At 45.4% G+C, this 27,157-nt stretch overlaps 1 protein-coding gene across 8 annotated transcripts in view; it reads right to left on the bottom strand.

Annotated features, from left to right (window-relative positions):
• The window catches only part of LOC115157389 (receptor-type tyrosine-protein phosphatase S), a 122,704-nt gene that overhangs the window by 93,687 nt on the left and 1,860 nt on the right, over nt 1-27,157 (bottom strand). For all 8 annotated transcript variants that reach the window (XM_029705593.1, XM_029705589.1, XM_029705594.1 and 5 more), the window contains exons 2-5: nt 17,383-17,460; nt 12,308-12,516; nt 7,636-7,781; nt 3,375-3,516 (exon numbers count right to left, since the gene is read on the bottom strand). In XM_029705593.1, the coding sequence (XP_029561453.1) occupies nt 3,375-3,516; nt 7,636-7,781; nt 12,308-12,446 (427 nt within the window). In that variant the 5' untranslated portion in view covers nt 12,447-12,516; nt 17,383-17,460. The remainder of the gene's footprint in view (nt 1-3,374; nt 3,517-7,635; nt 7,782-12,307; nt 12,517-17,382; nt 17,461-27,157) is intronic.

Genomic DNA, 27,157 nt, shown 5'->3' with positions numbered 1-27,157 from the left:
GCCTGCTACATAAGCCGGCCTCCATTAGCAGTCAAGCTAAGGAGTAGCTTACTTCCTACCGTGGCCAACCACAACGCGTCTGTAGGGTACATCCCACAGGGAGACAGAGTCAGAACTATGCTACACGATCTTATAAAGCCTTATATAGCTTCAAAAGAGAGCTGGGAATGTAACCCATACCCCACCCACCGTCTATGGGGAGAGACTGTCAGGACTGGCCAAGCAATACAAGGTGTTATATGATCTTATAAAGCCTTAGAGAATGAATAGGAGTTATGCTATGGATGTGATGTTTACAGATTATTAAAATATTTAATTAAATTGTCTGCATTGTTGGAAAATTATCCATAAATTAGCATTTCACTGTTAGTCTACACCTGTTGTTTACAAAGCATATTTCAAATAAAATTGTATTTGATTTGATGTGAATTTGATTTGTGTATGGGCTTACAGTGCATTCGGAAAGTATTCAGACGCCTTTCCTTTTTCCACATTTTGTTACGTTACAGCCTTATTCTAAAATTGATGAATTTTTTTGTTTCCTCATCAGTCTTCACACAATACACCATAATGACAAAACGAAAACAGGTTTTGAGATTTTGTTTACAAATAAAAAAAATGAAATATCTTATTTACATACGTTTTCAGACTTTTTGCTAATTGAGCTCAGGTGCGTCCTGTTTCATTGTCCATCCTTGAGATGTTTCTACAACTGGATTGGAGTCCACCTGTGGTAAATTCAATTGAATGAACATAATTTAGAAAGGCACCTGCCTATATAAGGTCCCACAGTTGACTGTGCATGTCAGAGCAAAAACCAAGCCATGAGGTCAAAGGAATTGTCCGAAGAGCTCCGATTGTGCCGAGGCACAGATCTGGGGAAGGGTACCAAAAATGTTCTGCAGCATTGAAGGTCCCCAAGAACACAGTGGCCTTCATCATTCTTAAATGGAAGAAGTTTAGAACCACCAAGACTCTTCCTAGAGCTGGCCGCCCAGCCAAACTGAGCAATCGGGGGAGAAACACACAATGGTCACTCTGACAGAGCTCTAGAGTTCCTCTGTGGAGATGGGAGGACCTTCCAGAAGGACAAGCATCTCTGCATCACTCCACCAATCAGGTCTTTATGGTAGAGCATCCAGACACTTGGAGTTTTCCAAAAGGCACCTAAAGGACTCTCAGACCATGAGAAAGAAGATTCTCTAGTCTGATGAAACCAATATTGAACTTTTGGACTGAAAGCCAAGTGTCACATCTTGAAGAAACCTGACACCATCCCTACGGTGAAACATGGTGGTGGCAGCATCCTGCTGTGGGGATGTTTTTCAGTGACAGGGACTGGGAGACTAGTCAGGATCGAGGGAAAGATTAACGGAGCAAAGTACAGAGAGATCCTTGATGAAAACCTGCTCCAGAGCGCTCAGGACCTTAGACTGGGGTGAAGGTTCACCTTCCAACAGGACAACGACCCTAAGCACACAGCCAAGACAACACAGGAGTGGCTTCGGAACAAATCTCTGAATGTCATTGAGTGGCCCCGCCAGAACCCAGACTTTAACCCGATTGAACTTCTCTGGAGAGACCTGAAAATATCTGTGCAGCGATGCTCCTCATCCAACCTGACAGAGCTTGTGAGGATCTGCAGAGAAGAATAGGAGAAACTCCCCAAATACAGGTGTGCCAAGCTTGTACCCAAGAAGACTCGAGGCTGTAATTGCTGCCAAATGTGCTTCAACACAGTACTGAGTAAAGGGTCTGTATACTTATGTAAACATGATATTTCAGTTTTTATTTTTAATACATTTGCAAACATTTCTAAAAACCTGTTTTTTCTTTGTCATTATGGGGTATTGTGTGTAGATTGATGAGGGATTTTTTTTTAAATTCATTTTAGAATAAGGCTGTAATGTAACAAAATGTGGAAAAAGTAAAGGGGTCTGAATACTTTACGAATGCACTGTATTTTGGTGGAGGGCAGAGCGAAACCCTTTCAGTAACCTCAATCTCTCCTCTGACATTTATACCTACTAGTCTATGGTGCAGTCAAGGTCTAGGAGACAAATTGTAAGGTATAGAAATGTCTGTCTACACTTCTGGGAAAGAGTTAGCAGTTACCTGTCTGTCTACACCTCTGGGAAATACTGAAGGCCATGGCAAAAGAAGGGGCTTAGAAGGCCAGAGTTCAAATTCAGAATGTACACACACACGTAACCGATGTGAAATGGCTAGTTAGTTAGCGGTGGTGCGCGCTAATAGCATTTCAATCGGTGACGTCACTCGCTCTGAGACTTAAAGTAGGGTTTCCCCTTGCGTTGCAAGGGCCGCGGCTTTTGTGGCGCAATGGGTAACGATGCTTCGTGGGTGTCAGTTGTTGATGTGTGCAAGGGTCCCTGGTTCGAGCCCAGGTTGGGGCGAAGAGAGGGACGGAACCTACACTGTTACACACACACAGTGAAGGGCTATACAGTTTTGTAGTAATGTCCCACAGACACAGAGTGGGGATTGAGTGTGTTTGTGTGATGACAGGCCTAACAGATGGACAGGAGACTATTTCCCAGGCTACCAGCCTTATGCTGAAACACCAAGGCTGACAAATCAACCCCTCCCTCTCTCCCTCCCTACATCTTCTCTTCTTTCTATCCCTTCCGTCACTCGCCATCCCCACTCTTGTTGTTCCACCCCTCATCCCCCTCATCCCCCACTCCCCCCCCGTCTCTCTCCTCCCCTCATCCTGCTGTGTATCCCTCCCTCAATCCCTCCATCCCTCTTCCACTTCCTCCCTCCTGAAGAAATGGGTTCCAATCCTAGCGCGGTCCTAATCCTCTGCTTTCCTATGTAAAAATGAGTCGATATGCCATCCCTCATCTCTCTCTCCCTCTCCCTCCCTCCCTCTCTCCATCCCTCTCCCCTGTGTTGGGCCGAGGCCCAGTCCACAGCTCCTAGGCGTACAGCCAACTCCAGCCAACAGCTAGCCTAGCGCTTAGCACTATAGTGAGTACATTAGATTAGCTTAGCACTGAGGGGACAGGCTGCATTAGACTCACACCATCTTGGTCTAGGAAGGGAACGAATTAAGTGATTATGAGAGAGAAGCCGTAGTCTAAATCACACGCACACCAGCTAACTGGCCCTCAACACAGCCAAACAACACTAACTCACGCTAACTCTCAAACTTAAATGAACAGCTGCTTCTTTCCTGTTATAGAAGGGTGTGTAGGCATGGTGTTTGTTACGTCTAGTGTTGGCAGTGAAGGGAACGAAGGGCGAGACCGTGGGCAGCTGTGTGTGTGTGCAAGATGTGTGTGCTTAAAATGGAGATGATCATGAAGAAGAGGATCTCAGTCACACATCCACACACACTCACACACACTCACCCCGTATGATGGCCAGCTTGGCAGTGGTGGCCACATCTCCCTCACTGTTGCGGGCCACACACTCATAGACATTCTCATCTCGGGGGGCCCTGAGAGGCTGGATCCTCAGTACAGCCCCCGCTCCATCATCAAACTCTATCGTCTAGGAGAGAGGAAGAGATAGTGAACAGTCAGGAACCAGCCAGTAGAGAACCAGTCAGGATACAGCCAGTAGAGAACCAGTCAGGATACAGCCAGTAGAGAACCAGTCAGGAACCAGCCAGTAGAGAACCAGTCAGGATACAGCCAGTAGAGAACCAGTCAGGATACAGCCAGTAGAGAACCAGTCAGGATACAGCCAGTAGAGAACCAGTCAGGATACAGCCAATAGAGAACCAGTCAGGATACAGCCAATAGAGAACCAGTCAGGATACAGCCAGTAGAGAACCAGTCAGGAACCAGCCAGTAGAGAACCAGTCAGGAACCAGCCAGTAGAGAACCAGTCAGGAACCAGCCAGTAGAGAACCAGTCAGGAACCAGCCAGTAGAGAACCAGTCAGGAACCAGCCAGTAGAGAACCAGTCAGGAAACAGCCAGTAGAGAACCAGTCAGGAAACAGCCAGTAGAGAACCAGTCAGGATACAGCCAGTAGGGAACCAGTCAGGAAACAGCCAGTAGAGAACCAGTCAGGAAACAGCCAGTAGAGAACCAGTCAGGATACAGCCAGTAGAGAACCAGTCAGGATACAGCCAGTAGAGAACGAGTCAGGAACCAGCCAGTAGAGAACGAGTCAGGATACAGCCAGTAGAGAACCAGTCAGGATACAGCCAGTAGAGAACCAGTCAGGAAACAGCCAATAGAGAACCAGTCAGGAAACAGCCAGTAGAGAACCAGTCAGGATACAGCCAGTAGAGAACCAGTCAGGATACAGCCAGTAGAGAACCAGTCAGGATACAGCCAGTAGAGAACCAGACAGGATACAGCCAGTAGAGAACCAGACAGGATACAGCCAGTAGAGAACCAGTCAGGATACAGCCAGTAGAGAACCAGTCAGGAAACAGCCAGTAGAGAACCAGTCAGGAAACAGCCAGTAGAGAACCAGTCAGGAAACAGCCAGTAGAGAACCAGTCAGGATACAGCCAGTAGAGAACCAGTCAGGAAACAGCCAATAGAGAACCAGTCAGGAAACAGCCAGTAGAGAACCAGTCAGGATACAGCCAGTAGAGAACCAGTCAGGATACAGCCAGTAGAGAACCAGTCAGGAAACAGCCAGTAGAGAACCAGTCAGGAAACAGCCAGTAGAGAACCAGTCAGGAAACAGCCAATAGAGAACCAGTCAGGAAACAGCCAATAGAGAACCAGTCAGGAAACAGCCAATAGGAAACAAGTCAGGAAACAGCCAGTAGAGAAACAGTTAGGAAACGTTTGGAATGAGGAGGAAAACAAGAGGAAAGAGAAACTAGTAGATAGAACCAGGAAGAGCCAGAAACCAGGTGATTAACCAGGCACGACCACGAAGGACCAAGAAGGAGAATTGGGAACCAAAGGAAATAGCTAGTATTCAGGGGGAGAACCAGCAGAGAAGAGCTGGTCCAGTCAATATGGACTGACAAGTGGTAAAACAACAATACTAGTTGAGTAAAAGTCTAAAAGTATTTGGTTTTAAATTTACGTAAGTATCAAAAGCAAAAGTATAATTCATTTCAAATTCCTTATATTAAGCAACCCAGACGGCACGGTTTTCTTGTAGGGATGACCAGGGTTGTTCTCTTGATAAGTGCGTGAATTAGACAATTTTTGTATCCTGCTAAGCATTTAAAATGTAAAGAGTACTTTTGGGTGTCAGGGAAAATGTATGGAGTAAGGAATGGAGTGGAGGTCAAAATTGTCAAAAATAGAGTCCAGGCTCTGTCACAGCCGGCCATGACTGGGAGACCCATGGGGCAGCGCACAATTGACCCAGCATCATCCGGGTTAGCGGAGACAAGTATGTTCTTGTCGCGCTCTAGCGACTCCTTTGGTGGGCCGGGTGCAATGCACGCTGACACGGTCGCCAGGTGTACGGTGTTTCCTCCGACACATTGGTGCGGCTGGCTTCTGGGTTAAGCGAGCAGTGCGGCTTGGCTGGGTTGTGTTTCGGACGGATCTCGACCTTCGCTTCTCCCGAGTCCGTACGGGAGTTGCAGCGATGAGACAAGACTGTAACTACCAATTGGGGAGAAAAAGGGGTAAAAAATATATATATGAATAGTAAAGTACAGATACCACAAAAACGACTTAACTCAGCTCTATGCGTTGGGAGTAAAGTGAAAAATGTGCTTTCGGACATAGCGATTGCATAAAGGAGTGCTGTATCTATAATTCTTAAAATAATTGTTATGTATTTTGTCAACGTTTATCAAGAGTAATTTAGTAAATTCACCGGAAGATTTCGGTGGGTATGCTAGTTCTGAACATCACAGGCTAATGTAAAAAGCTGTTTTTTGATATAAATATGAACTTAATTGAACAAAACATGCATGTATTGTATAACATAATGTCCTAGGAGTGTCATCTGATGAAGATCAAAGGTTAGTGCTGCATTTAGCTGTGGTTTGGGTTTATGTGACAAATATGCTTGATTGGAAAATGGCTGTGTGATTATTTGTGTCTATGTACTCTCCTAACATAATCTAATGTTTTGCTTTCGCTGTAAAGCCTTTTTGAAATCGGACAATGTGGTTAGATTAACGAGAGTCTTATCTTTAAAATGGTGTAAAATAGTTGATTGTTTGAGAAAATTGAATTGTGGTATTTTAGTTGGTCTTGTATTTCGCGCCGTGCGATGCCATTGGCTGTTGGCTAGGGGTTCCGCAGGCGGAATGGGGATCCGCTAGCGGAACGTCTGTCCTCAACAGGTTAACTCACCTCTATGCGTTGGGAGTATAGCGTTAACTCACCTCTATGCGTTGGGAGTATAGCGTTAACTCACCTCTATGCGTTGGGAGTATAGCGTTAACTCACCTCTATGCGTTGGGAGTATAGCGTTAACTCACCTCTATGCGTTGGGAGTATAGCGTTAACTCACCTCTATGCGTTGGGAGTATAGCGTTAACTCACCTCTATGCGTTGGGAGTATAGCGTTAACTCACCTCTATGCGTTGGGAGTATAGCGTTAACTCACCTCTATGCGTTGGGAGTATAGCGTTAACTCACCTCTATGCGTTGGGAGTATAGCGTTAACTCACCTCTATGCGTTGGGAGTATAGCGTTAACTCACCTCTATGCGTTGGGAGTATAGCGTTAACTCACCTCTATGCGTTGGGAGTATAGCGTTAACTCACCTCTATGCGTTGGGAGTATAGCGTTAACTCACCTCTATGCGTTGGGAGTATAGCGTTAACTCACCTCTATGCGTTGGGAGTATAGCGTTAACTCACCTCTATGCGTTGGGAGTATAGCGTTAACTCACCTCTATGCGTTGGGAGTATAGCGTTAACTCACCTCTATGCGTTGGGAGTATAGCGTTAACTCACCTCTATGCGTTGGGAGTATAGCGTTAACTCAGCTCTATGCGTTGGGAGTATAGCGTTAACTCACCTCTATGCGTTGGGAGTATAGCGTTAACTCAGCTCTATGCGTTGGGAGTATAGCGTTAACTCACCTCTATGCGTTGGGAGTATAGCGTTAACTCACCTCTATGCGTTGGGAGTATAGCGTTAACTCACCTCTATGCGTTGGGAGTATAGCGTTAACTCACCTCTATGCGTTGGGAGTATAGCGTTAACTCACCTCTATGCGTTGGGAGTATAGCGTTAACTCACCTCTATGCGTTGGGAGTATAGCGTTAACTCACCTCTATGCGTTGGGAGTATAGCGTTAACTCACCTCTATGCGTTGGGAGTATAGCGTTAATTCACCTCTATGCGTTGGGAGTATAGCGTTAACTCACCTCTATGCGTTGGGAGTATAGCGTTAACTCACCTCTATGCGTTGGGAGTATAGCGTTAACTCACCTCTATGCGTTGGGAGTATAGCGTTAACTCACCTCTATGCGTTGGGAGTATAGCGTTAACTCACCTCTATGCGTTGGGAGTATAGCGTTAACTCACCTCTATGCGTTGGGAGTATAGCGTTAACTCACCTCTATGCGTTGGGAGTATAGCGTTAACTCACCTCTATGCGTTGGGAGTATAGCGTTAACTCAGCTCTATGCGTTGGGAGTATAGCGTTAACTCAGCTCTATGCATTGGGAGTATAGTGTTAACTCACCTCTATGCGTTGGGAGTATAGTGTTAACTCACCTCTATGCGTTGGGAGTTGACCTTCTTGCCCTTCTTGTTCCAGTTGACCATGGGTTTGGGGTCACCTGACGCCTGGCACACAAACGAGGCCACACCCCCCGATACCCCGATCTGGTCCCTGGGGATCTTGGTGAACTTGGGTGCCGCTGAGATAGACAATTAAATTAAAACTTTACTTTCCTTGTATGGAAATTCTGCAGCCAGCAGTCCAAGACAATACAGCTCAGACAACAAACAGTAGACAGAGGGACAGAGAGAGAGATATTATACATTATTAGAATGATGCTACTTAATACTTTCCCTGTGCACTATACATAAATCATCACAGGGCGTCCCCAAAGACAGACAGCTCTCACTGAAGAGATGCCAACAAGTCCAAAGCCGTGGACAGGAAGAGATTGACATGACATCACTGTGTCGTGATGGACTTGGTGATTGGCCGCTAAGTACAGTCCACTTCCTGGCTACCATTTAGAGGACATTACCAAGGACTTCCTGTGTGTCATCAATAAAATATGTGCTTCATCTTCACAGGAGCAGGTTTTTTCACTACCCCGGGGCATGCTACTCCACTATGCAGCACAGATTGTTAGAACACATGGGTGGTATTATGCTGGGGGTATTAAAAGGGGTCGCGGAAATTCACAGGAGATAATTGGCTTTAATGCAGGGATGGGCAACTTTGATGGGGTGGGAGCCACAAAAAAACTCATCATGAGGGGCCGCAGTGGCTGGTGGGTCTGCATAGTGCCTACCCACATCCATACCCACACATGCAGTCAGAGCCGGCGCTAGCCTTTTGGAGGCCTTAAGCAACATGTTGTTGCCCTTGTACACCTTGTGTATTCTACTATTCTAACTCTCAACAGTAAGTTGAGACCCCAACTCAGTTCAGAAAAACAATGTGGGGGGATGTATCTGCCAGTTACAAAAAAATACAATTTTGAGAGCAAGGATTTAGAGATTGCATACATTATGCATTTCATTCATACTATATACAGTATCTCTTTAACACTATATACAGTATCTCTTTAACACTATATACAGTATCTCTTTAACTTGAAGCTCCTTCTTATAAAGTATTATATTATAAAATGTTATATTGCCTAAGAAACATTCAGATAGCTCCAACTTATCAAACATATCAGCTGCTGTCTGTTTCTCTGGGAGCAAAAAACAATTTCCTTTTCTCTATACTGTATGCTTATTAGAAACGGCAAATAGAAATCAATTTCAGGCACAGAATCCATACATCTCCATTGTGCAAAAAATCCAATCTTGTCAAGCTACTTCATAAATGTTCATCTTCTCTCTCTCACACACCCAGAGTTCTGTCTCTCTGTTTCTGTGGACTGTTACCATGGCAGCCAGCTTAACTCCTCCTCAGCTGCAGAATACGTTCTATCCATCAGGGTAAAGCCGGCCTAACCCTCACCATGGCAACCTCCCTCCCTCCTCCCTCCCTCTCTCCCTCCTCCCTCTCTCCCTCCTCCCTCTCTCCATCACTGGGCCAGGTCTTGCTATGCTGATTTGGTTCTACTCTAGAGAGAAAGAGCAGCTGAAGAAACCACACCATCATCCCCCCAAATCACTGACAGACAGAAAAGCACTATGGCTTTCCTCCCTCTGCAGCTAACTTCACACTTCAGTGAGTAACAGTCACACAGCAGCCAGCCTACCTCTGAGCTGCGAGGTAAAGTGCCTGAGCAGAAACCCAGAAACCTCAACAATACCTTGTCTAGAAAAACTGTGTATTTCTGTAGCCTTTCAACCATATACGGCACCATACACTGTTAGTTGTGAAGTGTTGCACTACTTTGCAGAGCTGTGTAAGGGGGTTGAATTCATATTCAACATCGGTTTACGTTTTTGCACTTTCGAAGAGGTGATTACTGGTGTGTTACTGCCACTGCAAACCAGAACCAATTCTATTTCTATGACCAATACTGGCCTCTGGCTGCATTCTGAACCAGGTTGGAGCCTTCGGTTCCGGTTCGATGGATCTATAATAAACCCAGACATACAGAACCAGTTGCACCACTGATTTTCCTTTGAATGCTATTGAATTCTATGAGGACACTCAAGAAGGTTGTCTGTCCCTTTAAAAGCAGCGAGCCGAGTAGCCGTCACTCCTTCACTCCCTGGCTGACAGCAGGATATAATGATAGGCCAGAGATATTAGAGTCTATCGTAATGAAACACCACAAGGCTATGATTATCTAATAGCAATGATAGGTAGGGGTAATGTGGAGATATGCGTCAGTAGGTAGCAGATGCGTGTTATAATACTATAATCACCCCCTCTACGGCTGCATGCAGGAAATTAGACCTGTCTGGACAAGTCTGACCAGATCAAACCATTCCACTGTAAATCCATGCCAATTACAGAAGTAGCCTATAGCTATGGCCCAGGGTTGTTCCTGGTGAGGTTACACGGTCACGTGAAGTCATAGTCCTAGCCATAACAATTAAGTATACAAACCAAAACAAATATTAACATAGGCGCTCCATAAGAGATAGAAATATGACTGCTATTTTGGGGCTGTTATTTGGGCCGCTATCTTCTTCGAGTCACAGAGCAACACTGCTAGAAGTGTTGACTGAAGTAACTAAGGTAACACCTCTAGATGTCTGTAAAATGGATATAGTATGTATAAGCTGGAAGTAGAAGCCTAAGTGTCGTTGTCCATTAGCTTACTCCAATTAGGGCAGGGGTGGTAGAGTGAGGGGGAAATATTACATTAAAATATGTAAAGAAATATATATACCTACAAAAACCCTTGAATGAGTAGGTGTCCAAACTTTGACTGGTACTGTATGTATGTATGTATGTATGTATGTATGTATGTATGTATGTATGTATGTATGTATGTATGTATGTATGTATGTATGTATGTATGTATATATATATATATATATATATATATATATATATATATATATATATATATATATATATTATATATATATATATATATGACTCGCGAGCGTTACATGCGAGAGCATTGCAAAATAAATGTACACATACATGTTATTCATTGTCATCTAAACTGCTTTCGTGCGTCAACAACCATCTGCGTTACCAGGCGCTAAAATAGAACTTAGGTATATTTTTGGCGCATGATGCACTGCAAGTCCCGCCTCTCCTCATTGGCTTTTAGGAGCATATACCCATGTGGGTGATTGAAAGATGAACTGAGGTCCACACTCCAGTCCAGATGGTAGTGGTAATGCACCTTAAAGTTGGTTGCCAACCCCCATATGAAGTCCACAGAAGAAGAAGACTGTTAGGAGAATTATATTCTCAATGTTCTTAAACTGAAATTCAATTAAACTCCTCAGTCTGCAACCCCGAGTTTGTAAGATTCTGGTTGAATGAAACAGACAGAGTCCCAGCTTACAATAGTCAAGGGGTCTCCTGGGTGGGGAGACCTCTTTCCTGTTATCAGTTTCACAGTGGTCCCAGGTTGCTTTTTTCCTAAGCACACACTGTCTCGCCTATTTTGCTAAATAGTAGTCTTAACTTGTCCTTAACTTAAGTCTTAACTTGTCCTACGCACACACATTAGAGAATTCTAGTCTTATGATTCAAATACATTTCACTCCATTATACAGTAACAGGGTGGAATACTTTTAGTCATTACCTTAAACATATAATTACCTTATCAAAGACTGATGGAGGAGAGATTACTAAAAACTAACTAGGTTTCCCCTTTTATCTGTGGATTAGTTGGTCGGAGTAGAGAACACACGATTTTGTGTGAAAATGGGTTGAAATTCTTCAAGGATCCAGAAAAAAAGGACCTTGTGCATTTTAGGTAAAAAAACAACCCAATGTTATATCCCAGGACAAATTTGCTAGCAACAGCAAGCTGGCTAGCTAAATGGCCATGAATGTTTCATGTGTTTCGACCTGTCCCCAAATTAATATAGTTGGTTCAGAGTTTGTTTTGATATTTCAACTTGTGCGTGTCCTGATCACGTCTGGTTTAGATGAACAAAATAAACATGCGTTCAATGGTGCACACAGACATACGTGCATCCCCAGTCTAGTCAGCATGCTAGAACTGTAAGACATATCAAGACGTGCTTTCATACAATAGCCTAAACGTGATGATTGACTGAGTCCATGCTGACAACCCCTGACTACTCACCAGTGTGTTAAAAAATATTTCTGTTCTTGAAGGCCACATACTTCCATAAAATGAGATGTGTTCTATGTTCCCCTGTCTCATTTAAGATCCATAAGACCAGACATATGAAGACATGATGCTTTGATAAAGGTGAAGATAGAGTATGTGCTGACGTGTGTTCACCGTTTATCAGTGCATTACAGATCTTGTTAAACACCTATCACTGCAAAAATAGACAGGTAGACAGGCAGATGGTCATCTGTGCACCTTCACCCCAACACCACGTCACCACTCACTGCAGCTAGCGCTGAACAACACAACTCACTGTCACAGCTGTCAGTCAGCAGAGAAGGAGAAAGAGGGAGGTAGAGAATGAGGGAGATAAAGAGAGAGAACAAAGATATAGAGAGATAGATACAGTAGAGGCACGGAGAGCCATTTAGACAAACTGACAAACCTACACATAAATATCTCAACAAACATCATACAGAGGGACAGACACGTGAACTAACATACAGTAGATCTGTAGTGTTACTTACCCACCGCCTCAGAGAGGTTGGGCAGGGATGGGAGCACCAGCAGTGGCAGCAGCAGACAGGGGTGGTAGAAGCAGAGTCCATACCCAGGACGAGTCGCCCTGGACTGGGCTACGGTTCCACCTGGCTTGGGGGGAATCATGGTACCTCCTGCGATAGGGGATGGAGGTGGGGGATGGGGGCGGAAACTTCCCTCAGCAGGGCGTGGCACTCTGAATAAACAAACAAACAAATATAAACAAATATGTTCAAATATATATGAGGGAGAAAACATACTTTTGAAGAACAATTAACATAGCCGATGATGAAAGCAGACTAGGTCAGTTGAATGGAAAACCCTTTAAAGGTCAAGCAATCATCTGCATGTGTATACAGCACAGGAGGCTGCTGTAACCTTAATTGGGGAGGACAGGCTCATGGTAATGGCTGGTGCGGAATTGGTGGAATGGTATCAAATACATCAAACACACGGTTTCCATGTGTTTGATGCCATTCCAAATATTATTGTTCTGTATGTTACTATCCCAGTACAGACAGATTCAGCCTCTTCAGCCACTGCTGTAATAGCCTTTCTACTGGAACAGTTTCCCTCCACTGGCCACATAAACATAAAAGGTGTACACAGCAGTGGGGGCTGCTGAGGGGAGGACAGCTCATAATAATGGTTGGAACGGAGAGGGTGGAAAGTGTTTGGTGTATTTGATACCATTCCACTGATGCCACTCCAGCTATTACCACAAGCCCGTCCTCCCCAATGAAGGTGCCACCAACCTCCTGTGGTACACACATTCATAAAACCTCTGTGCCCCTAATAGGGAAACACTCAGTCAAAGAGGATATTAAAGCAGAAGGTGTGTTTGGCCATCCTGGCACCATGCAATATTCAATAAGAGTGTCCATTATGTTAGCTGGTAAAGCCCCGCTATAATAGATGTCCTGTGGGTAATCCTAGTCCAGCCAGGGGGATTGGACCGGACTCCTCTGAGCTGGGGTGTTTCAGCCCTGACATGAGAGATTCAGCCCAGCTCTGCAGAAGCTCCCTGCCCAGGAGTCAATAACTCCTCTGGTCACGTCTATCCCTCCCTCATTCCTTATCTGCACGATAGCATACACACATTTTTCCCTGTTCAGAACTGATGGAACACACAGAGAGAGACACACAGAGAGTCACACAGAGAGACACATACAGAGAGACACAGAGAGACAGACACATACAGATGATTAGAGGAACACACACAGAGAGACATACAGAGAGACAGAGAGGGACAGAGAAAGACAGAGAGACAGAGACATACAGATGATTAGAGGAACACACACAGAGAGACATACAGAGAGAGACACAGAGAGACAGAGAGAGACAGACACATACAGATGATTAGACGAACACACACAGAGAGACATACAGAGAGAGACACAGAGAGACAGACACACACCTACCCCCCCCCCCCCCCCCCCCCCCCACACACACACACACACACACACACACGTCCTACACTTCCCAAAGTTATCAACAGTTTTCCACATCCAGTGAAAGGATTGACTGTGATCCTAATACAGAGACTTCCTACCATTCTGGAGGAGTGTTCCATATTAATATGTATATGGAATTATCCAGCTCTTATCAGACTGACGGGCTAATGACACATTCAAAATAATTAGCATCTGGCTCTATAACCCTGTTTGAGCTCTAAATATAACTAGTCTATAAACGGATCTGTCCATCTGACATATTTCATGGAGCGCTACTTCCCTTCTTCCCTCTCTCTCTTATCTAGGCTCTGAGAGTACTTCCTAATAGATATGGAATAGAAAAGCTTTCAGGATTTACTTTTCAATTCAATAACCTAATAGCTGCAACCTAATCAGAGCTCATTCAAGTACCATTCCAGCAGCGCAATGAATTCTCCTCTTAAAGAAACTCAATTTATTGGCGAGCATCATCAGCATGATGCAGGGGATGATAAGGAGCAGATATATGCCTCATGTCCTCGTCAATGTGGGTCCTGTGTTGAACTGCTTGACTGGCAGGAACTGGGCTGGTTCTGCACGGTAGCATGGTAAAAGGGTTAGAGAAATTTCTGATGAAATAAATTCATTTTGGAATGACTTCTTTCCCACTATTGCGAATTGGTCCTGATCTAATTACATCTTGAGTCACTCTAATCAAGCCCCTGTTCTGGTCTACCCTTCTCTCGTCTCATACCGTCTCCTCCTATATCCCTTCACCCTTCTAACTTTCTGTCTCTCTGTCTCCTGTCTCTCTGTCTCCTTACTGTCTGTACCTTGTCTCTCTGTCTCCTTACTGTCTGTACCTTGTCTCTCTGTCTCTCTGTCCCCTGTCTCTCTGTCTCCTGTCTCTCTGTCTCCTTACTGTCTGTACCTTGTCTCTCTGTCTCCTTACTGTCTGTACCTTGTCTCTCTGTCTCTCTGTCCCCTGTCTCTCTGTCTCCTGTCTCTCTGTCTCCTTACTGTCTGTACCTTGTCTCTCTGTCTCCTTACTGTCTGTACCTTGTCTCTCTGTCTCTCTGTCCCCTGTCTCTCTGTCTCCTGTCTCTCTGTCTCCTTACTGTCTGTACCTTGTCTCTCTGTCTCTCTGTCCCCTGTCTCTCTGTCTCCTGTCTCTCTGTCTCCTGTCTCTCCGTCTCCTGTCTCTCCGTCTCCCCAGTATCTCTGTCTCCTGTCTCCTTACTGTCTGTACCTTGTCTCTCTGTCCCCTGTCTCTATGTCTCCTGTCTCTGTCTCCTTACAGTCTGTACCTTGTCTCTCTGTCTCATGTCTTCCCAGTATCTCTGTCTCCTTTCTCTCTGTCCCCTGTCTCTATGTCTCCTGTCTCTCTGTCTCCTTACTGTCTGTACCTTGTCTCTCTGTCTCTCTGTCGTCTGTCTTCCCAGTATCTCTGTCCCCTGTCTCTCTGTCCCCTGTCTCTCTGTCTCCTGTCTCTATGTCTCCTGTCTCTCTGTCCTCCATCTCCCCAGTATCTCTGTCTCCTGTCTCCTTACTGTCTGTACCTTGTCTCTCTGTCCCCTGTCTCTATGTCTCCTGTCTCTGTCTCCTTACAGTCTGTACCTTGTCTCTCTGTCTCATGTCTCTATGTCTCCTGTCTCTCTGTCCCTTGTCTCTCTGTCCTCCATCTCCCCAGTATCTCTGTCTCTTGTCTCCTTACTGTCTGTACCTTGTCTCTCTGTCTCTCTGTCTTCCCAGTATCTCTGTCTCCTTTCTCTCTGTCCCCTGTCTCTATGTCTCCTGTCTCTCTGTCTCCTTACTGTCTGTACCTTGTCTCTCTGTCTCTCTGTCGTCTGTCTTCCCAGTATCTCTGTCCCCTGTCTCTCTGTCCCCTGTCTCTCTGTCTCCTGTCTCTCTGTCCCCTGTCTCTATGTCTCCATGTCTCTATGTCTCCATGTCTCCTGTCTCTCTGTCCTCCATCTCCCCAGTATCTCTGTCTCCTGTCTCTCTGTCTCCTGTCTCTCTGTCCCATCTCTCTTTCTCCTGTCTTTCGTCTCCTTGTCTCCCTATCCCCTGTATATCTGTCTCTCTGTCCCCTGTCTCTCTGTCCCCTGTCTCTATGTCTCTCTGTCCTCCATCTCTCCAGTATCTCTGTCTCCTGTCTCTCTGTCTCCTGTCTCTGTCCCATCTCTCTTTCTCCTGTCTTTCGTCTCCTTGTCTCCCTATCCCCTGTATATCTGTCTCTCTGTCCCCTGTCTCTATGTCTCCTTACTTTCTGTACCTTGTCTCTCTGTCGTCTGTCTTCCCAGTATCTCTGTCTCCTGTCTCTCTGTCCCCTGTCACTATGTCTCCTGTCTCCTGTCTCTCTGTCCCATTTCTCTGCCCTCTGTCTCTCTGTCCTCCATCTCCCCAGTATCTCTGTCCCCTGTCTCTCTTTCTCCTGTCTCTGTTTCCTGTCTTTCGTCTCGTCTCCCTGTCCCCTGTATATCTGTCTCTCTGCCCCCTGTCTACATGTCCCATCTCTATCTCTCTGTCCCATCTCTCCCTGTCTCACCACATCTCATCATCCCTAGCTCCGCCTTCCCTGTCCCCTGTCTCTCCATCTTGTAGTTAACCTGCTATCTAAATCCTTGATCCTTCCCTGTCCCCTGTCTCTCCATCTTGTAGTTAACCTGCTATCTAAATCCTTGATCCTTCCCTGTCCCCTGTCTCTCCATCTTGTAGTTAACCTGCTATCTAAACCCGTGATCCTTCCCTGTCCCCTGTCTCTCCATCTTGTAGTTAACCTGCTATCTAAACCAGTGATCCTTCCCTGTCCCCTGTCTCTCCATCTTGTAGTTAACCTGCTATCTAAACCCGTGATCCTTCTCTTTCACCACGACCCGTTCCCCAGCTGCAACAGCTGCCCGACTGTGGTCCACTAACACAGGTAAACAAAGGGGCTTACAGTAAGTCTATCTGTGAATGGAGAAACAGTCCTAGCTACTGTACTGCAGGCCTTGCCAGGATCTGTCCTAACACTTGTTAATCCTCTAAAACCCATCTCTACTCCCACTGCATTGACCCTGTTGGCTGGCAGTCAGAATGGCATATTTGCCTCTGTGCTTTCATGCTCAACCCTGGCACACATTCCTTTGAAGGATTTTGGCAATGATGCACTTTTCCACTTCCCCAGAGTCAGTTGAACTTGTGGATACCATTTGTATGTCTCTGCGTGCAGTTTGAAGGAAGTTGCTAAGTTGTGCTACCGCAATTACTAACTAACATTAGTGCAATGACTGGAAGTCTATGGGTATCTGCTCATGCTAGCAGATGCTTTCATGCTTTCTGCTCATGCTAGCAGATGCTTTCATGCTTTCTGCTCGTGCTATTAGATGCCCATAGACTTCCAGTCATTGTACTAACACTAGTTAGAGGTAGTTTCACAAGCCAATGCTAACTTCCTTCATACTGGACACAGAAACATACAAATGGTATCCACAAGTTTATCTGATTCTTGGGAAGTGGATAAAGGGCCTCATTAGTATCCCTTTAACTTATTCTCCAGCCAAGTATGGAGATATTACTGTACTGTACACAGCATATACTACATCAGCAGTACCATGCATCAGGGCTGTGTGTGTGTGTGTCCTTACCTCTGGGTGTTCCCTACAGCCCTAGCTGAGGCATCATGGCCTGCTCTGTGGAATCCTCAGTGTGACCATCCAGTGGACCTGCAACAACACAGGAAGGAGGAGATGAGTTAACAATACCTGAGGGTATGTGTGACCTCATAACGACACACACACACACACACACACACACACACACACACACACACACACACACACACACACACACACACACACACACACACACACACACACACACACACACACACACAGCCTTTCTGTGAGCCCCACCCTGTTCAAGGCTAAGTAATTTTCAGTTTGCAATATACCTCGTAAGGAATCTAACAGCAAATGAAGGGTAATTCATAGTAATGTCTCTATTATAATCCTAAGCATCACTTTCCTGTTCCACTGTTTGGTTTTTATCACCTCACCCTCCCCTGTACCCCAACCATTCCTCTTACCCAGCATGCCTTGCACCACAGTCGGGCTGAGGCAGTCTCTACGGGCCCTGTCTCCATGACAACAAAGCAGCCAGTGAGACGTGTGATCACAGGCAGGATCTGTTTCTTTGGGTAGGTTTACGGCCATGCAATATCTGGGAGATAGCTAGCTACAGCAGTTAGTAGCTACAGGTGAGCAACCAGGAGGAGTGTCTTCAGACCAATACAGGTGAACAGACTGATGAGGAGTGTCTTCAGACCAATACAGGTGAACAGACTGATGAGGAGTGTCTTCAGACCAATACAGGTGAACAGACTGATGAGGAGTGTCTTCAGACCAATACAGGTGAACAGACTGATGAGGAGTGTCTTTAGACCAATACAGGTGAACAGACTGATGAGGAGTGTCTTTAGACCAATACAGGTGAACAGACTGATGAGGAGTGTCTTTAGACCAATACAGGTGAACAGACTGATGAGTTTAGTGATAGAAAATCAGACTACACAAAATCACACACACACTGTAGTACGCATGCACAAGCACACACAAACTGTTGGAGGGGGCTTTGCTTCCTACTGCAATATGTATACACATTGTGAATCTATTCATATACACACACACACATGTATAGTTCCATACAGTTGCAATCCTTTTCAGCCCAGAAAATGTGTCTTTTTGGGCTAGAGCAGCTCCTGTGGTGTGGTATAGAGACGGAGCTGCAGTAAGGCAAGGGAAAGGCTTCTGGAGCATCTAGACCCTAGACCCTGTTGGCAAAGAGACAGTCATTCACACATGCACGTACACACACACACACACACACACAGCAGATGGCAAAGCATCATGGGGTTCGACCGACACTCTCTCTCACCCTCTCTCTCACACACACACACACACACACACACACACACACACACACACACACACAGAGACAGAGTAGCAGCCAGGGATGAGGCACGTCTTACCGCAGGCGGATGCTGCGTCAGCCTCGGTTACATTTTGTGCAGGGGAGCTGCTGTCTTTGTGTTCCTGTGATTCCCACTTCACAAGCCATCCAAGCCCTTCTTGACAAGACTACATAACCGCCAGTCTCCTAGCCACCAGTCTCCTAGCCGCCAGTCTCCTAGCCGCCAGTCTCCTAGCCGCCAGTCTCCTAGCCGCCAGTCTGCTAGCCGCCAGTCTGCTAGCCGCCAGTCTCCTAGCCGCCAGTCTCCTAGCCGCCAGTCTCCTAGCCGCCAGTCTCCTAGCCGCCAGTCTCCTAGCCGTCAGTCTCCTAGCCGCCAGTCTCCTAGCCGCCAGTCTCCTAGCCGCCAGTCTCCTAGCCGCCAGTCTCCTAGCCGTCAGTCTCCTAGCCGTCAGTCTCCTAGCCTCCAGTCTCCTAGCCGTCAGTCTCCTAGCCGCCAGTCTCCTAGCCGCCAGTCTCCTAGCCGTCAGTCTCCTAGCAGGAGCACTGTTCACTCCACTGCATACCAACAAAGATACAGACCAGGGTCCCTTAACAAAACTGCAATATTAATGTTCCTGAGTTATATAGCAGTATTTAGAAATTCCCAGTATTAGCTATTCCCACTAGCAATAACATACTAGCCCTACATACAAGTACAGAACTGTATCAAACAGATTTAATACCAGTTCCTACAGGAAGGAATATTTGGGAATAAGGAACGTTATCAAGCTCAAACATTCCCAAACCAGAAGCCATCAAGAGATTAACCCATTTACTCATGTTAAGCTGCGAGCCAGGATGAGTGATCCTTAAATCACACTTCCGAGAATGAATATATACAACAACAAAAAATGTATTCCCTTCGAACCGTAGGGAGCTTATGCTTGGCTTGTAGTTGATGCAGCATTTAGTGATCGTTTCTCTCTGGGGTTTGGAGAGGAGGAATGGGCACTGAAGGGCTTAGAAAGACTGTGTGTTAAGCTTCCTGAGTGTGTGTGGTGTGGGTGCGTGCAGCCGTGTATGGCATACACTTTGTTTTCCTTCAACTAATCTCAGTATTCGATTTCCTCTCGACCACTTAAGTCCCCATAGCAGGAGCCTGAAGACCTCCCTGCCTGAGTTTGAGCTCAGCAGTGGCTGTAGCTATGTGGACAAAAACTCTACTTTCTTGGCTGCATTCTGAAGATATACAGTACTCCTAGCACCTGCACCAGTCGTCTCATTGATCAATGAAAGCATGATTCATGCCATTTAGTCATGCATGCACACATTTAACATCTGGGTGGTCCCAGGAATCAAACCTACTACCCTGGCATTGCAAGCGCCATGCTCTACCAACTGAGCTACAGAGGACCTTGTCCTTATCCAACCCAAACATCCCACACTGACTGCACCAAAGGGTTTAACCAACCTGATTCACATTGGTGGTGAAGTCAAGTGCTTAGTGCAGCGTTGTGGTCACATTAATATCACCAAAGCGGTGGTGTACTGTCCCGTACAGTAAGCCTACTGCCTACTCAGCTAAAAGGGGTTTCAAGGACAGACACAGAGGAACTACTGGCATCTGCTCACTGACTGTACAGTATGTGCCCTCAGATGGAGCGGCTTTTAAAACGCAGGAAACATAGCACCAAACGGTATTAAAGTACATATAGGCAGGATTACAAAATTGGTTAAGAAGGAAGGGAAACATTTACTTACAGGCAACCAGGCCTATGCAGAATAGTTAAAACCACAGTGTGGCTGTTCAATTGAATAGGCGGCCTTATGGTAGACTGTAGCATAATGCAGATTGGATAAATATGACTTTCAAATCAAATGGATTTGTCCAGGATATGATGGTGACCTTTGTTGCCATGGTAACCTAGGTTTTGCATCTCTTTTATCTGTTGTAGTTAAAGTGAAGAGGGAAGATGCTGTTAGGAGGAGTGATTTCATGATGACTGGGACAAGATTTGTACTCAAAATGATCCCAAGGTAAGCAGCTGGTGCTTTTGAGGGCAAGGCTCAAGACGGGATTAGTCGGTCCTTGGTAAAAAATATAATAAAACAAATACTTTTTTTTTGTCTTTCTTTTTTTCAAAACACTGCTGTTGGCTTGACACCTATTAGCCTTAGCTGGGCCTCACAACAAAAAGGACAGGGAATCATCTGTATTCATCAATCTGTATTCAACATGCTCACTTTCATATAGCTGACATGTTAATACTTGTAAAGAGTCACTGATCATAAAAAGCTGTATATGGACGAGAATCATTATCACAGCCTTCACACACGTTCATTCACACACTGCAAACACACACACCCACACTAAAACACATTCTCACTGACAGAGAGAGATGATGCTAATTCCTCAGACTAAACATCACTTTCTCTGGCATAAACAGTTTTAACAGAGAGAAACAGGCAAATCTCCCCACCGACAACCAGAAGAACACTTCAGACCTGTCAACATCCACATCCATCCCTGCTGTCTCTATCATTAAAACAGGCTCTTGGTCTGTCTCTCTGTTCATTGGTTCATTAAGCAGCCTGATGACCTTGTCAATTCACTGCTCAATTAGCATATATGAGCCTGCCACAAACCTTTATCCATGGGCGGCAGGTACAGGTACACCTGTATGGGCGGCAGGTACAGGTACACCTGTATGGGCGGCAGGTACAGGTACACCTGTATGGGCGGCAGGTACAGGTACACCTGTATGGGCGGCAGGTACAGGTACACCTGTATGGGCGGCAGGTACAGGTACACCTGTATGGGCGGCAGGTACAGGTACACCTGTATGGGCGGCAGGTACAGGTACACCTGTATGGGCGGCAGGTACAGGTACACCTGTATGGGCGGCAGGCACAGGTACACCTGTATGGGCGGCAGGTACAGGTACACCTGTATGGGCGGCAGGCACATGTACACCTGTATGGGCGGCAGGTACATGTACACCTGTATGGGCGGCAGGCACATGTACACCTGTATGGGCGGCAGGCACAGGTACACCTGTATGGGCGGCAGGCACATGTACACCTGTATGGGCGGCAGGTACAGGTACACCTGTATGGGCGGCAGATAGCCTAGCGGTTAGAGCGTTGGGCCAGTAGCTGAAAGGTCGCTGGTTTGAAAACCATAGCCGACAAGGGGGGAAATGTGTTGAAGCGCCCTTGAGCAAGGCACTTAACCCTAATTTGCTTCAGAGGTGCTGTAATACTATCGCTCACCCTGTAAAACAACACATTTTACTGCACTCATCTGGTGTACGTGACAATAAAACCTATTTTTACTGCCAGAAACCTCCATCCAAACTGGATGCAGTAGCTACAGTACAAACTGTATGTTCTATCTACATCAATGTACATCAATCAATATTATGTCTATATACAGTGTTGTAATGATGTACAAATAGTTAAAGTACAAAAGGGAAAATAAATAAACAAACATGGGCCGTATTTACAATGGTGTTTGTTCTTCACTGGTTGCCCTTTTCTTGTGGTCACAAATCTTGCTGCTATGATGGCACACTGTGATATTTCACCCAGTAGATATAGAAGTTTATCAAAACGGGGTTTGTTTTTTAATTCTTTGTGTGTCTGTAATCTGAGGGAAATATGTGTCTCTAATATGGTTATACATTCTCCTCTCTGTCAGCCCTCCTCTCCTCTCTCTCAGCCCTCCTCTCCGTCAGCCCTCCTCTCCTCTCCTTTCCTCTCTGTCAGCCCTCCTCTCCTCTCTGTCAGCCCTCCTCTCCTCTCCTCTCCGTCAGCCCTCCTCTCCTCTCCTCTCCGTCAGCCCTCCTCTCCTCTCCTCTCCGTCAGCCCTCCTCTCCTCTCCTCTCCTCCTCTCCTCTCCTCTCCGAGCAAATGAACGATTAAAAGCCAATCAAGCGAGCCACATAGTGAAACCTGAGACGCTGCTGCCTGACAGGAGCAACAGCAGCCAATTAGTGAAGCAGCTTCTGGAGGAGGAGAAGAAAGAGTGATAGAAGTTCCCTGACAACCTTCGTCTTCGTCATCATGATTTACTTTCATGTCATTAGTAAGACACATCTCTAGCTCTTCAGGAAGAGGAAAAGTCATTCATCAGACAGGCACTGTAATACCGTTCAGCTGACGGTATGTCCTGTGATGTGCTTGAAACAACCATAGGAATATAATAATCCATCTATCTATTGATAAAGTGATGCCTGGAATACTTATTCTCAATGTACTGTATGTAAGCTGTAAGTAAGCATTTCATCAATACATATTTTATATGCAATGTGTTGGCAGCAGCCTAATTCATTCATTAGTGTTTTTGGCCTCTGCTGTCGGGATCCTGCAGGCTAGATTTAGATTCTTCTAATTGTAAAACCTTAGTCATCGCCATTCTGTGTAATCATTCCTCGGGATAACATTTGTATTTTTATCCAGTTCTGTCCCTCCTGAGTACACACACTGGCATGGTGACCGGGCTAGGCCTGGTCACATGACCCCTGTCCTCTCCTCTGAGATCTAATTACCTCTGGTGCTGCTGGCTACATGGCCACGCAAAAATAAAGAACCACACTGATGCCATTGTAGCCTGGTCCCAGACCTGTTTGTGCTTTTGCAAATGATGTCGCTATCATCGCTAAAGCAGAAACAGACTGGCACCCAGGCTAACATTATTTTTCTCTCTGGAGAAACCCCCCCCCAAACAGCAACCTTTAATCCTCAGGAGAGGAAGGCAAGAAATGTATGTGCTGCTAAACCTTTTTCATGTCTGCCAACAGATATGACAATAATACAATGATGAATACGAGTATTCCAACATTATCAAGATGAATTCTAATTCCAACTCCACACAGAGGATAAATGCATTGGACTGTCTTCCAGTGTAGCCATCTTGAGCAATTATACTGGTAACAAGCCATTCATTGCATTGGCTCCTGATGGAGATGAGATTTGTGACGCCAAATGAGTTTCGCCTTGAGGGACAATAAAGATGTGAATGGAATTGAAAGCCAAAGTAATGGAGTAGAAAAACAGAGATTGTCCTCCATGGTGCTGCCATGCCTGTCACTAAGAGGGATACGGAGAAAGTGTTAGCGTGTGCCCTTGTGGCTGTGCAAGTTTGTGTTTGTGCGTATGTGTGTCTGTGCTGTGTGTGAGTTGTTGTGTGTTTGTCCTAGCGGCCATTTGCGCGTGCGTGGTGCGTGCGTGTGTGCGTGTCCGTGCGGGCAAGTGTGTGTCTGTGACAAATGAAAGAGTTGCCAAAGATAACAGACTGACAAATCGCCCCCCCATCTTCACAATAGCCAGACGTCTCATCCAGCCGTACCAACTAATCTACCACCAGACTGAATAATGGGATGTTATCACACTGTCTTGTTATGGTACAACACGTCAGAAACACAGCCAACCATCCATCACCTTGTTTACAGCTAATTTCATCCCTTTGAGGCCTAGATTTGAACACAGTGTCTTGATGAGTGAGAAAGCTACATACCCTTGGTCTCTCAGACACACACACACACACACACACATCACACTCCCCCGCCACACCTGCAGTCCCCAAATGATCGCTATCCCGCTGACCTTCTGGAGTCGTGAGAGGTGATGCTATGCAAATAGAGTCATAATTGAAATCTGCCCAGCAGGCAAGTGTACAGATAGGGTGTACCTGTGCCCGAGCACCTGTCTCCTTGCCCTCCCACTCGCCAAATGCCCTTTGTGTCGTGGTTTCATTGTTTTTTTCTATACAGTTTTTGTTGTTGTTCTGAACCCACTACACCCAAGTCATCGTGATGACGTCAAATTTACATTTTGAGCACCTGCTCCCTGAAAGGTCTGTGCACGGTCCGCTGCCCAGCCCAACAGGGATATGAAATATGAAATAGTAATGTACAGACAGACAGCAGTAGCCATAGCCCATATCTGATAGTGATACAGTCGAGGTCAAAGCATTAACATGGACAGATTTCAACAAAAGTCATTCATGTCTGGATACACTGATTCATTTTCTCTTTCTCGCCAGCCATCCAGGAGACATGAATGACTTTACTAGCCTTACTCAAGCCAAAAAGGGATTCTCAATCACAAAGACGATTTTCTTTTCTTTGTACAACGAAAATAGCCTTGTTCTATAGCCCAAAACCAAGGAAGCTTATGCTCTTGTCCAAAACCTTCTTTTCCCAAAACTAAACACACATTCTACAACTAAACATCCCAGACCATTCCACAACTTGCCTACCTCAGCCTTCATTCCAGGTCTGATGAGCCTGTTTGCCAGTTTCTATCATGTCAGCCATCTTGTTACTCAATCTCCCCCATCCTTTATAACTGCTGTCACTCAGGGACATAGCAGCAACAGCACCTCAGCCAGCCTCTTTACTACTTCAACTTCAGAGGATTTCCTATTGGGCTGCAAATCAACACATTAACATCTACTTTGCCTTGTCATCTACAGAGCTAGAATGAAGATCTGAGAACAGGAAGAGAATAATGCAAAAAATGGCATAATGGAGCCTAATGGACTAAATGTATTGGAGAGGAGATGGGGAGACGGAGGAGATTGGGAGACAGTAGAATGGAGAGGAGAGGGAGAGAGGGGACAGAGGAAGAGGAGAGGGAGGGAAGAGACAAAAGGAGAGAGAGGAAATGGAAGAGATAGAAAGAGGAGAGGAGAGAGGAAAAGAACAGGAGAGCACAGAAAGGAGAGGAGACAGGAGAAAAAGAGGTAGAAAGCAGACAGAAAGGTAGAGGAGGGAGAGAAATAGGAGAGAGAGGTAGAGAGGAGGGAGAGAAATAGGAGAGAGAGGTAGAGAGGAGGGAGAGAAATAGGAGAGAGAGGTAGAGAGGAGGGAGAGAAATAGGAGAGAGAGGTAGAGAAATAGGAGAGAAATAGGAGAGAGAGGTAGAGAAATAGGAGAGAGAGGTAGAGAAATAGGAGAGAGAGGTAGAGGAGGGAGAGAAATAGGAGAGGTAGAGGAGAAGTAGAGCGAAGAAGTGTGAATTTTTCATTCGTGCTGACACATCACAATCTCTGATTCATCTAGAGAAAGGCATCAGTCAAACCACAACCCATCTCACAGCTTTATATTACTCTATATTATTATTATTTTATACATATATCTATTATATACAGTACCAGTCCAACGTTTGGACAAGGGGTTGTCTTTATTTTTACTATTTTCTACATTGTAGAATAATAGTGAAGACATCAAAACTATGAAATAACACATGGAATCATGCAGTAACCAAAAAAGTGTTAAACAAATCAAAATATATTTTATATTTGAGATTCTTCAAAGTAGCCACCCTTTGCCTTGATGACAGCTTTGCACACTCTTGGCATTCTCTCAACCAGCTTCATGAGGTAGTCACCTGGAATGCATTTCTATACTTTGAAGAACCTAAAATATATTTTGATTTATTTAACACTTTTTTGGTTAGTACATGATTCCATGTGTTATTTCATAGTTTTGATGTCTTTACTATTAATCTACAATGTAGAAAATAGTAAAAATAAAGAAAAACCTTTGAATCAGTAGGTGTGTCCAAACTTTTGACTGGTACTATATGTGGTTCTCCTCTCTTCTCCTCTCATCTACCAGGCCGGTCCTGTGGAGATGTGGAAAAAGTTATGCCAGTAAATGCTACATCCACGTTTGGGATGGAAGTACAGATCACAGGAGGTTGGTGGTACTTTAATTGGGGAGGACAGGCTCGTGGTAATGGTTTCTATGCGTTTGATGCCATTCCATTTACTCTTCCAGACATTACTATGAGCCGTCCTCCTCTCAGCAGCCTCCACTGGTACAGATGTTCTGAGTATGCAAATGACTAGCTCTTCCACTCTTTACTCTAGGGATATCAGGCAGTCGTTGGTTTCACCTGGAAACAAATCTACAAACTCACATGGCAGTGGTCAATGTGGTATGCTAACCAAGGGCAGGATCGCTCAATCTTGAAAGCTGCAATGAGAGTCCTCTGGATGATCCTCTAGATAAACTGCACAACAGACAAGTATCCTCCTATTATAGTGTCTTGACTCACGTCCCCTCACATTGGTGCCGCTGAGATGCACAAGGCCTAGGGTTGCAGATAACCAGGGCATTGGCTAACAGGGCTCTTACTGACCAGCAACAGCCCACAGGACTGAAAGACAACATGGAGAGGAAGAACATAAATAGAACAGTTTGTTCTGCTGTGTTTGAATCAATACTGCCTGCCAGCATCTGGAAAAACACAGCAGCAAGACCAGAAATCAAAGCTTTCCCACAGGGCTCACTCGTCACGTCAACATTGGCATGCTTTTGATGCTAATCTGATAGAGCAGCTGACGTGGAAATGAACAAAAGATTGAAGCCTTTTGTGAAGACAACTGATTGAGAGAAAACTAAAATTGGAAATTGATTTTTTCTTTTGATTCAAATCCAATTCTGCCTGCTTGGTATAGTG

This window comes from Salmo trutta, chromosome 21 (genome assembly GCF_901001165.1).
Source record: "Salmo trutta chromosome 21, fSalTru1.1, whole genome shotgun sequence".
Classification (NCBI taxonomy): domain Eukaryota; kingdom Metazoa; phylum Chordata; class Actinopteri; order Salmoniformes; family Salmonidae; genus Salmo; species Salmo trutta.
This window is presented reverse-complemented; position numbering and strand designations above follow the sequence as displayed.